This window comes from Chinchilla lanigera, unplaced genomic scaffold, assembly GCF_000276665.1.
Source record: "Chinchilla lanigera isolate Chin_1 unplaced genomic scaffold, ChiLan1.0 scaffold00064, whole genome shotgun sequence".
NCBI lineage: Eukaryota > Metazoa > Chordata > Mammalia > Rodentia > Chinchillidae > Chinchilla > Chinchilla lanigera.
The window spans coordinates 13,604,551-13,617,147 of NW_004955465.1; the positions used below are offsets into that span (position 1 = coordinate 13,604,551).

Genomic DNA, 12,597 nt, shown 5'->3' on the forward strand with positions numbered 1-12,597 from the left:
TCTGGTCTCTGTGTTTAATTTCTAAAAATAACATAGGGCTTGTCTTGGTTACTTTTCTCTCGTTGCTGGGACAAAATACTTTACGCCCAAAATTAAGGAAGGAAAGGTTTATTTCGCTTACAGTTTGTGGAGGTTTCAGTCCGTACTTGGCAGATTACAAGGCAGAGTGGCACATGACAGAGAGCTACAGCTACTGGCAGCAGAACACAGCAAAGCAACAAACACACACAAGGGAGGAAATGGGCAGAAGCAGCCTCTTCCTCTCCCTTACATATGCAAACTATCCACCCCAGGGCGAGTGTAGCTCTCACACCCATAATCAGTCAAACTCCAAAAGCCTGCCTCATGGCCGCATGAGGCTTGGGGGGGACACACAGACACAAACCATAACAGGGCTCCGCTGGTGTTTTATAATAAATTGGTCTTCGGTATTCCCATGACCCCTGCCTACATTGTGTACACCATTGGATCCTACTGCTTCTCTCGGACACCTGCAAGACTTTCCCTTGTAATAGTGACCGGTGCTGCTGCGTGCCTCACTGTAGAGTGTGTCTGTTTACTCAAACCATGGTTATCCCTGCAATAAACACGCAGGGAAGTGAGTTCTGTCACTATCCTATGTTATAGACAAGGAATCTAAAACCCAGAGAATTCAAGCATCAGAACCAAAGCTTGAAACTCAAGATTTTATTTTCAGTAGCCTTTACATTTTGAAATAATTTGAGACTTATTAAAAAGTTGCAGAGGTAAGAGTTGTTATACACCCTTCACCCAGTTTCTAATGTTCTTGTTTCTTGTCATGTCTTTTTAGTTAGACAGGTGTCTTTTGACCTGTCTCTTTAAGATGTCATGCTTAATACTGGTATTATCATCTTCTTTTTTTGTTGTTGTTTTTTGTTGTTGTTGTTGTTTTCTTTTTGGTACCAGGAATCGAACTCACAACCTTGCACTTCCCAGGCAGGCACTTGCACCCACCACTGAGCTCTATCCCCGGCCCATAGGTAATTCTTTTTTTGTGTGTGTGGTATTATTATCTTCCTCATTTGAGCTTAATCAGCTGAAAATCTCTTAGTGCTTTTATACCACATCTTTAGTGTTACATAAAATCACCAGTATCTCAAATTCTAGAGTTTATACTAGAATATCCAAGGATTGAATCACTGTCCATATTAATATGCTATATAAGCTACTGTTAGAAATCTGAATCTTCCTCTTCATTTGGTTTAGGTTTGGAGAAAAATGTTTCCTCACTCTATTGATCTTTAAGAAAATCAAAGAAGAGCTCTCTATAGCCTTGAATCTTCTCAAACCTCCCAAAAAGGCTCTATCCCTTTCTACATGTGGGAAGGAGGAATCTCATTTTCTTAGGACAAAAGCAAAACTTGAGGCTTGAGGCTCCCACAGACTCTCCTTAGGGAGGAGGGGCAGTCTGAGGTAAGGTCTCACTATGTAGTTCAGGCTGCCCTTGAGCTCATTATGTAGCCCAGGCTGGCCTTGAACTTGCAGTAACTCCTGTTTCAGCCTCCCAAGTGCTGGGATGTAGGCATGTGCCACCATGCCCGGTCCATAGGCTCCTTTTGCCTCCTGTCCCCTAGTCCCTTTTACGATTTCTCTACCAAAGCCTTGGTCCCATCTGTTTTCTTTAATCTATTTGACTATTTGGAAGCTTTCCAAGAGATGGGAGTGAAAATACTTGGAACAACTTTGTGCACATATAACTTGATTTTGCACTGTTTTCATTAACTCCTAAGTGTATTGCACTGGGAACTCGACTCTTTTAAAACTGGAGATGTAAATCTTTTATGGAAAATGTAAACAAAAGTGGAATAGCATAGTAACCCCCCATGTATTCATCACTTAGCTTGAACAGTTACCAACTTATGGCCCATTTAGTTTTACTTATAAATCTCCCTCCTTCTACCTTCCTCTGAATAATTCTGAAACATACCTATAATACAAATGTTGACGCATGTTCAGAGTACTGAGTGGTCCTAGTAACTAAGGCCCCTCTTAGGATTCCATCAGTAGGTGCCAAGGAACCTTGATTTATTTTAATACAAAAGAACAAGTTGATTCAGTCAACTTCCAGATTAAATGATTTACCAGGAAGATTCTGAAGATACCACAGTGAGACAGGTGTACCTCTTACATCAGCCTTCTGTGTCTTGTGTGTGTAGATATGTCTAGAAGGCTACAAACCCCATTCCCAGGATCCCAGAGCTACCCATCTCACTAGTGGGTAGAATTAGAGAAAAGAAAGGACAGTCATTTTGGAAATTGTGTAATATATAATCTTAAACATTCACTCAGGAAGGGAAAAACTATATGGCTTATTACTCATATATAAATTACATTGATTGTTTTCCTAGATCCCTGAAAACCTTGAAGTAGCAGTCTTAGAAACTGAAGTAAAAACAGGGATTTGGAAGGTATACAGCAGATTTTGGTTAATGACTCCATTCCTAATAAAATACATGGAGCAGGCAGGGATATATCACTGTTCAACTATTAATTGGGATGAGGGACCAGGAGCACTTGCTATCTTCAGATTCCAGAGTCTTAGACTGGTATTGCATAGGGAGGGATTGCTGTGCCAGAAACTAAGCAATATGGGTAGATACAAACAAAATCATATTTCTGTTATAAAGGACAGAGGTACATTAACAAGCTCACAGAAATGTAGTCATTTTGAAAATTTTCTGTAGTAGGAGCCCTTTTTAAAAGTATAAAACAGATAACACTTTTTGAGATAAGATCTTGCTATGTATGTCTTTCAGGCTGGCCTCAAACTTGCAGTTATCTTCCTACCTGAGGCTCCCAAGTGCCAAGCCCAGCCCTAAAACAGAAAACACTTCAAGCTGACTGAAAAAAAGGTTTCTTCATCTGAATCTGCCAGACTCAATTTTTAACTTTGATGAGGGAAAAATAAAGATGGACTAAAAAGGGAGTTTAAGAAAAGTAGCTAAACTGAGTTTATTCAGTTGTTAAAGATCTCATCCTGGATAATTGAGCAAACAGTACCACAGAGATATAGATCATTAGATCTATCCTGTCATAAAGCTACAGGATACTTTTTAAAATACAGTATTATTAAACAATTATAATTTCAATATATAAAGGTTTAGCTAGCATAGTGTTTAACATCCATTTAACAATCAGTATTTCCACAGTATTAAAGTGGAAGTATAAAGTGTGTATATACAGTATAAAGTGTGTATATACAAAACACAAAGTCCTTGTTCTGGCACCAAAAGCCCCATGTGTATATACAAAATTTCCCAACCTTGTGAGTTGTCATTCCTATTATTTCTATTTCATCCACTAAAGCAAGAGGGAGAAAAATTTGCAGAATTACATACATATATGTTGTTATGGTTTGTGTCTGCATGCCCCCCCCCCCCAAATCCTCATGCAGTCATGAGGCGGGCTTCTAGATATTTGATTGATCCATAGTCCAGTGCTGGGATTATGGGTGTGAGTGCTACACCTGCCCCGGGGTAGATAGTTTGCATACAGTATAAGGGAGGAAAAGAGACTGCCTGCCTCACTGCTCCTGCCTTTGCTCTGGCTGCTTTTGCTATTGTCCACCACCGTAAACTGTTGCCCTCTGCCCTGCCTTGGAGCCAGCTGAGTATAGACTGAAACCTCCACAAACTGTAAGCTAAGTAAACCTGTCCTTCCTTAATTTTGGGTGTCAGGTATTTTGTCTCAGCAATGCGAGAAAAGTAACCAAGACAGAATGCCAAAATTAAGAACAAATCAGGGGCTGGGGATATACCTCAGTGGTACAAGCGCCTGACTGGCAAGCACAAGGTCCCAAGTTTGATCCCCAGTATCGCCAAAAAAAAAAATCCTATGAAGAACAAATCTAGGCAATTTATTCATCAAAAGCTTTTTTCATTGTAACCATTCCACCCATGTAGGAAAAATACACAAGTGGTGACTTATGCAAACAAAGTGAGGAAAAAAGAAAATGGAAGGCTTCTCACTTCTGTTGGAAAAGTGGTAGGGTATTTGTTTTGCAGTGCCAGGAATCAAACTTAGGGCCTAGGCAAGCACTGTACCACTGAGCTACATTTTAGCTCAGGAGAAATGAAATAGAATGGCTAAGACCAGAATTCCTAGAAACAATTTTAAAAAGCACAAAAATGTCATTTTACTGTACTGTATTTATTTCTTTAAGCAGTTTACTGAGTCTAATTTCATTTGAAAATGTTTTTGACTATCCCTTTAAATAGCTTAGAAATAAATCCATTTTATAGTTCACTTATTTATAAGCTCATTTATTTTATAGAAAAGTGAGGTGTCTAAAAAGATTGTAGCAAAATAATTTTTATTTGAAATTATACAATACTGCCAAATAGTTTGCTAGGTAATGTTTGACTTTAAAATGTCAGCGGCTTTTCAGAACTTACTAAATGAAGGTGGATGTCCTTGCTCTGGCACCGAAAGCCCCTGTGATGTACCTATCTTTCAAACTGCCCTTACTGAATGTGACAAAGTCTTTATCATCTTCTCAGATCTCTAACACATCACCCTGTCCATGTAATGATAGCTTACATAGCTGGAAGTCATCTTTTCTTTCTCTAAAGTTACACACCCATCAATTTACCACTCCTACGCCGGTCTTCCCACCGGCAGCTCCCTCCCTGGCAGCTCGCTCCCTGCCTCGTAGGCCCCCGGAGGGAGGGCCTCTGGTGCACGGGGAGCCACGGGCAGGGAGTGCCTGTCTTCCGGCTGGCTTACTTCCTGCCTTGTAGGCCCCTGGAGGGAGGGCCCCCAGCACACGGGGAGCCATGGGGCCGAGAGCGCTGTTGCATGCTGGCCTTCAGGCCGGCCGCTGCTGCTCAGTTGAGAACTATCATGACACAGAGGAACAATGACACAATTGGCCCACCATGCACCGGCTGCAGATGCCCACCTAAGGACGTGTGTGAATCATTCAAACATGGAAAAACCCCTGGGAATACATGCTATACAACGGGCCACTCTTGCTCCTGCCATTGAGAGCCAGAAAGGTCTAGAGTCAGCAGAGGAGCAGCTGCTGAACAAGGACTCGGAGAACATGAGAATGCAGACTAAGCCCGAGGAGTTAGAGGTCCTGTGGACTGGGGTCATGAGAGCTGCTCAGAAGCTGTAAACCAGGAGGACCTTGCACAACACATGCGGAGACTCCCTGGAAGCCATTCTTCCCCTGACAGTCCAGGCGGTGGTGGAGCCCTGGAGAAGTCTGCAACAGGATTCCTGCTGCCTGTGCTGACAGTTGGGGAGAGGACACTAACTGGTTGTGGGGTCCCAATGCGATGGGAGGCTGGAGAGAAAACGCTACAAAAAATGGCATTGGCCCCAGATGGTTCACTTGATTTTTGACAGCCCTTAGGCTGTAACTACTTGTTAGATCCTTCTTGCGTATCTCTGTCTTCCTGAGAAACCACTTCTAAGATACCAACATGTATTACAGCAGTCATTGATATTTTCCTACTAATCTATCCATAACTCTGTAATGTTTGTATTGTTCCTATCCTATTTCATAAATGGATGCATGTTTATTATTATGTGTTTCCTACAACAACCATTGAGAATAGTTAATGATTACTCAATAGGTCACTCATGTATAGTTCTATGTATTTTCTTTCGAAGATACCTGAGTACGACTATTGATAATCTCCTACCTCTTTTGTCTGTAACGCACTATTATTTGTCTATTTGTTTTCCTGAGAAACTATCTTGTAGGTAACAGTATGTAAAACAAACCATTGATAATTTCCTACCACTTTGTCTGTAATTTGGTAAGCCCCCCCATTATTATCCTTCTTTTACTCTTTGAAATAAAAAAAAAAAAACCACAATTTACCACTCCCAAAGCATTTATCATTGCACTGTCCTCTGAGTCCCACCAAGCTCTTTGTACTAAAAGCATAAGTCCAAATATGTGGGAATGTGCGTGTACACATACACACACAGGGGTGGTTAGAGACTGTGTCTTCTACCATCTAGCATAGTAGGCACTAAATATACTCTATATTTCTGTCTTCTACAGAAAAGATTTTAGGCTGAGAAGGAGCAGAAAGAATGAAAGGCATAGGGCTCCTTTGTTAGTAAGTTACACTTGCATGATGCTTTCTGGTCTGTAAAGCACTTTCACATACATCTCATGTAATAGCAAAAACAATAAATAACAAAGAAAAATGAACAAAGTTGCTATTCCACAATGAGTTTGGGTGCTTATGGTCAGGGAAATTACTATTTAGAAAAAGTAAAGATTTAAAGGAGAGAAAAAGAAGTAGCTAAGTGCAAAGATAGCAAAAAAAAGTTAATGTAAAAGGAAATGTTAAAGGCTACAAAAGATTGCCTGGAGAGTCTAAGGAACTTTAGGAAGCTAAAGATTTAAATTAGACTGAAATGAGGGGATAATGAAGGCAATGAAGCAGTACAGGGAGCTATGAAAGGGAGAGCCCCTGGTTCTGAGAGCCTGGAATCAGCCTGCGATGCTTCAGAGCAGAAACCCAGACTGGGTACTTGAGAAGAGAGCAACACTGGCTGCAGATGGAATAAAGCGTGGTCCTGGATTTCTTCAGAATTGGAATCCATTCCTGGCAGCCCAGCAAGGCTGCAGCTGGTGATACATACTCAGACACCTATGAAGAAGATTATCAGTCTTCAAAATATAGGTGATTTTGGTGAAAAATGGGGCTACCATCAAAGTCTTATTTCTTATGATTAACACAGCAATGACTTGACTTTAGATGTTGACATTTTTGGGTATTGGGGAGTCTTTAACCCCAGGAACCTGGGATTTTCAGCATGCTTCTGAACAGTTCCTTTTCTCCTACCATCCACACTTGGATTTCTGTCCACCCCAGCTGCTGCTTACCTGTCTTCATATTCCAAACCCACAGGGTAGTTTTGAAGCCATGATAATAACTATAAATACGTGGTGTGAATCTCTGACCAGGGGAAAGTTACGCTCAGCTAGCACAAGCCTGATGCAGTCTGCTGAAAGCTGGGGGAGAGAGATACAGACGGTATCTTAGAGCCCAGCCAGGTCCAAGATGGGTGAAAAGTGAGAGGCTGATGAACATTACAGAAGTTACAGCAAAATTCTTAATCACTTTGACCTGACTTAATACATTGATTTTTATTCACCAGATTGTGAAAGACTTCCCTTTAAAGAACAGCAAATTTCATGTGTACTATTAGAGTCCTAGGGCTGCAGCTGTCTCCAAGGTTCTCGGCGATTAAGAACTATGCCTAAAGGCCTTTCCTGTTAAGGTATTCTTACTTTAAGTGCTACCCTCATGGAGAAATACGGATTCCCACCTTAACTCTGGAAACATTACATATTTAGCTCAGATGGACCCAGAATCTAGAATCTTCAAGAATTAGATAACAACACATACAGCCTTAGAAATTCACCAGAAACTCAGAGACAGATGTTCACAGCTTTAAAGGTCATTTTATGATATGTCTAGTAAATGTTTATTAGCACCTATACGCAAGGCACAATGACAGGTAAAAGCCATTCTCGTTGTGACCAACTCATGAAGGACTCATTACTGGCAACTGAATGGTGAGAGCAGAAGCCCCATAAATCAGGAGCCATCCATCTAGGAGAAAAAAGTGCGGCCTGCAGTCCACTGGTCATTCTGAACGGCCAATTAAATTTGACACATGAGAACAAAACACCTCAGGTCCTACCTCTTCCAGGCAATATTCCCACGCTATTGTGTCAAGTATTGTTCCAATCACCTTCTAAAATATAGACGATAATTCACCCCAGCCAGAATATATTTTCTAACACCTGATGATGTGTATTAGTAAATAAAACCCCACCCACAACTTCTGTAGCCAGCAAGGCTCCACGTGGCTTCCATTCAATTACAAATGAGCACCAACTCTGCTATGCACACATGGGGTCACTGAGACAGAACTTTCTTCCCTACATGGCTCCTCTGATGCTGAGAGAGGTATGAAGTTCGGGTGAAGCCTTTTCCACACGCATCACACTGATAGGGTTTCTCACCAGTGTGGATTTTTTGATGTTCAATAAGGCTTCTATTCCGCGTGAAACTTCTCTCACACTCATTACATTTGAAAGACACAGGAGTTTCAGCACTGTCCCACTGGCTTTCCATCTTGGCCTTACCAACCTCTCCAAGCTTATTTTCATTTCCATGGATCCTCTGGTGTCTCAAGAGATGTGAATTCCGCCTAAAGGCTTTGCCACACATGGTGCACTGGTATGGCTTCTCCCCAGTGTGAATCTTGTGATGTTCAAGGAGGCTGCAGCTCTGGCTGAAGGTTTTCCCACAGTCCTCACACTCATAGGGCTTCTCTCCCGTGTGTGTTCTCTGGTGTTTGATAAGGTTTGAGCTGTGACTGAAGACCTTGCCACACTCTTCACACTCATACGGCTTCTCACCCGTATGGACTCTTTGGTGAATGACAAGGGCAGAGCTCCCGATGAAGGTCTTCCCACACTCCTCACACTCGTAGGGTTTCTCTCCAGTGTGGATCCTCCTGTGCTTGGTCAGGCCTGAACTTTGAGCAAAGCTCTTTCCACATTCAAGGCAAATGTGCCGCCTGCTCCCTGTAGCATTTTTCTGCTTTCTCTGTAACCTGTCCTCCCATTCACCAGCTTCAGCACAGACAGGAACTTGGGCAGTGTCCTCATCCAGGTGGCACGGAGTCTGCCCAGGCTCTTGTCCTGGACACTCCTTAGCTGGAGACAAGCCCCTGATCTTAGCCTGCATTTCACCACCTGAAACAACGAGGGCCAGCAACGGTGAGTGAGGCCCTGTGTGGGAAGAAAGCTCTGTGACGAGCATCAGGGAGACAAGAATCGCAGGGGTCCCTGCACGGCAAGGACTGAAGTGCAGGGATGAGGATGGGAGTAAAGGCGCTGGGGAGGAAGAGACCTGGGAGTGGGGCAGTGCACTGGGAGAAGGTGCAGGTGGGGATGGAGGGGCGGGGCCATGAGGCCAAGGACTGTGCTAGGGAGACACGGTGCTCAGTTGTGGGGGGGTCACTAAGCAATAAGAAAAGGCAGGGCCACACACTGAGGACTAGATGCTGAAGGGGCCAAGCAGAAGGCGGCAGTAAACTGGGCAAGTGGAAGGATTTCTGAAATGTTCTGTTAGAAACAGCAAAAGTGGGGACTTAGAACTTGGTTCTGATCAATGCGACAGGAACTGTCACATGACTGTTCAGTCATGCCAGCAGAGGCATGGTCCCCAAACAGAAGTGTCACTGGCCCTGGGAGTTCAGACTGGAGCCCCCACTATGCTGCTGTGTTGGTGAATCTTGATTGTCAGTGTGACAGGTTAAGAGGGTACCAACCGCATGAATGAGTTAACCTGCTGATGAGCTCGTAGCTATATGGGCTGTTAGAGGTAAGGCCTGGTTGGAGGAGGTGGGTCATGGGGGTGAGACCTGGGGACTGTGCCTGCTGCCTGGCCCCTTCCTCTCTGGGGTTTTGTAACCCACACTGCTTCCTAACTTCCATGAGTTGGCCAGCTTTCCTCTGCCACACCTTTCTTCCATGATGCCTCTGCTCTGGAGCCAGCTGACAGTGGACTGAAACCTCACAAGTTGTGAACTGAAATAAACCTCCTCCCTTAAATTGTGGATCAGAGGTATTTTGTCCCACCATAGGACAAGGTCTCAGCTGTGTGACCTCTGACAAGTACGTAACCCCTTGTCCCTCCACACCCGCACCTCTAAGGTCAAGGTCTGTAGTCAGTGCCTAAGGCCGCTTCTAACTCACACTCTGGCACCATGGCCCATTTTCTTAAGTGTCCCTCAGCTTTCCTCAGTCAGGTCTAGGAACAGGAAGGGAATCAGCACTTACTGAGGATCTAGTGTGAGCCAGACCTGTACTGAGGGCTGCAGCTCCAACATCTGACCTACAGTGAATGTAATTCTGGCTGGGTAGAAAAGAATCAATGGGTCAGAAGGTTTAGGGAGCAAGTTACATAGCTAGTCAGAAGCGAGTTCCCAGAGGGTCATTCTGCATCCATACAGCTTCTAACAGGCCAGCATCACAGGTAGGAGAACCAGTGCTCGTGTGTCTTACCTAGGGAACTGGGGTGGCCACAGCTCCCCTGCCTTTTACCTCTGCAGAATTTCGCTGGAGAACCCAGCTGTGTCCACCCAGGGGAGAGCATCAGGGTCACACCTTCCATTTTCAGGAACTCCTAAAACAATAAAGAGTCCCAGCTCACACCTTTTGCCCATCATCACTCCCAAAGCAGGTATGTGCACAGAATGGACTTACCCTTTATAGGGGCGCTTTAGGAAGGAAAAGTGGCATACCTGATACACTTAAACCTAGCCAATAGCATCTTTATCCAAAAAGAACCACAACAAACAAACACACACACACACACACAAAGCAAAAGCAAGACATTATGAAGTCTGGAAAGCAGGAAGGCTTGGAAAACAGGAGGCAGTGCAGCAAAAGGAATAGAAATATCCAGTCTTAAAAAGATTTGTGGTATGGTAGGGGGGTTGTGAGGGCTCATTTACATTACTATTCTTAAAAAGCCCAATGAAATCTAAGTGTGAGATAAGGAAAAAATAAAAGAAAACAAAGGATCCTGAGAACCTCAAGCAGGGCCTAAAAAATTGAGCAACAAAGGAAAATCTAGGCTAAGTACAGATTTCTCCTACTGAAATATAACCAACTTCAGACTAAAAGGACATGAAATATGCGTTTGCTTCAAATGTAATGCTCAGAAGATAGAGGCCAGATTTTTATATTCCTCACCAAGAGTGTGCTTTATTATACTGTATTTTTAAAAATAGGGCTAAGGATGTAGCTCAGTAGGGAAGAGTTTGCCTAGCACGCGTGAGACCCTGGGTTCAAATTCCAATTTCCACTGCAAAACAAAAACAGAACCACTAAACAAACAAACCACTGTCACAATGAAACCTTCAGTTTGCGTTTACTCAATTGCCGTTGTTGAAGAATAACATCCCATGAAGACAGGGCTGACGACAGGATGGGGTAGGAAAGATAGGAGCAGCACAGGGGGCACTTCAGGGTAACAGGAAAACAAAAAGAGCCTCTGAAGGGGCATCAAATAAAGCACAGTGATAAGCAATGACCAAGTGAAAAATCTCCAATCTCATGTGCATGTGGGGTAGGGGGGGGTAGAACTGGGGAGGTAGGAACCTGAGAGGAAGCTCAACTGTAGCAAAGGTGCAGGATGTGGGCAGGAAGGGACTCCAACTCACCTGGGACTCTGGAGGAGATCTGGCAGCTGCCATGGCATCTTCTGTGCTTCTGCCTCCCTGAGCAAACCCTGGGACCTGGAGAACTAAGAAGGAAAGAAACTCGGATGAGATCTCCTTGGGTAGTCAGTATCGCTCCATTGTAGAATCCAAGATCAAAAACTAGATTACTAATTCTTGCTGAAAAGTTCGTAGAGTGTGTTCCTTTCCAAAGTGCAGAATCCCTACCAGCTCCAGTCGCAGGGCCTAAGGAGTTCTGCTGTATCCTGCAGATACCCAGAATCACAGGCAGAACTTAGTAGGAGTGGTGAAATAAACACAACATGAAAACAAAGCCTTCCATTTTTAGACTTTTTAATATTTAATTCTGCTGGGAGATGAAGCTAGAAAGGGGTTTGGGAAAAGGCTGTTTGTTGTTGTTTTTGTTGTTTATAAACTTGGTCAGATTCAAAAGAAACAGAAACCAGAGGTTTCCCTATAAGAAGTGAAACTTCGCAAGGGACAGAACATGAGTGGTTTAGGCCAAGGCTTCTGTTGAGAAATAAAGTTGCGTGTTTGGTGGCAGGTCTATGTGTTGTATGTCCTGCGAGGCCAACGTTCACAGGAATGAAGAACACCCTGGAACAAGTAGCAGTTTCCTACCGAATGATGTTCACTCTGTTTTACTTACAGACTTTACAGGGTATAGTTTTGTTTGTGGGACTTTTACCACTTCTTGAATATGCTGGTTGGCTTTATAAATTCTGCCTTACCTTCTCTGTAGCACTTTTAAATATCTAAAATTGTACGGTTGATTTACTTGCTATCTTCCTCACTAGAAAGTAAACCCCACTAGAGCAAGACTTCAAGTCTTATCCAGCAAACAACACTGACTACCATAGAAAGGGTTCTATAAATATATATTAAGTGAAGATCACTACGTTGTTACGAAATAAAAGTCTTTCAGATGGCAGTTTTAATGAAGTCTTACTTCCTGTGTCCAGAATGGTTAAGAAAACTTTCTACTGTTTAAAACTTTCGTTTCAGTCTCAAGAGTCGATCAGGGCTGGACATTTAACATAACTGTCAATGGATCTTTCAGGTAGCCCTTACTGAAGTCTTGCACGGTCTTCAGAATTACAAGACGCCGGGCGAGGGCATGCCTCGGTGGGAGCAAGCTGACCCAGCAGGCCCTGGGTGCCGTCCCAGCGCCACGTTAAAAACCACACAGCCCATGAGGCAGCACTCACCAGTGTCCTTCCAGGGCTGGGATCCCCCAGACGTACGCTTGAGCAGAGGCTTCACTGCCCGGACTCGGCCACTCTGTGACCTCCGGGCCGCTGTCGCCAGTCCCGCCAGTGCTTGTCCTCGGTCGCCTGAGAC

General features: G+C 43.7%; 1 protein-coding gene across 1 annotated transcript; it reads right to left on the reverse strand.

The window, feature by feature from the left end:
• Positions 1–7,118: 7,118 nt before the first annotated feature.
• On the reverse strand, positions 7,119–12,597 carry Zkscan4 (zinc finger with KRAB and SCAN domains 4; the record flags this gene model as incomplete). The annotated part of the gene is given in 5 exon segments (XM_005398972.2): positions 7,119–7,931; positions 7,934–8,761; positions 10,076–10,196; positions 11,239–11,321; positions 12,465–12,597. Coding segments are annotated over 5 exon segments (1,218 nt in total), but the record flags the coding sequence as incomplete, so codon positions are not given.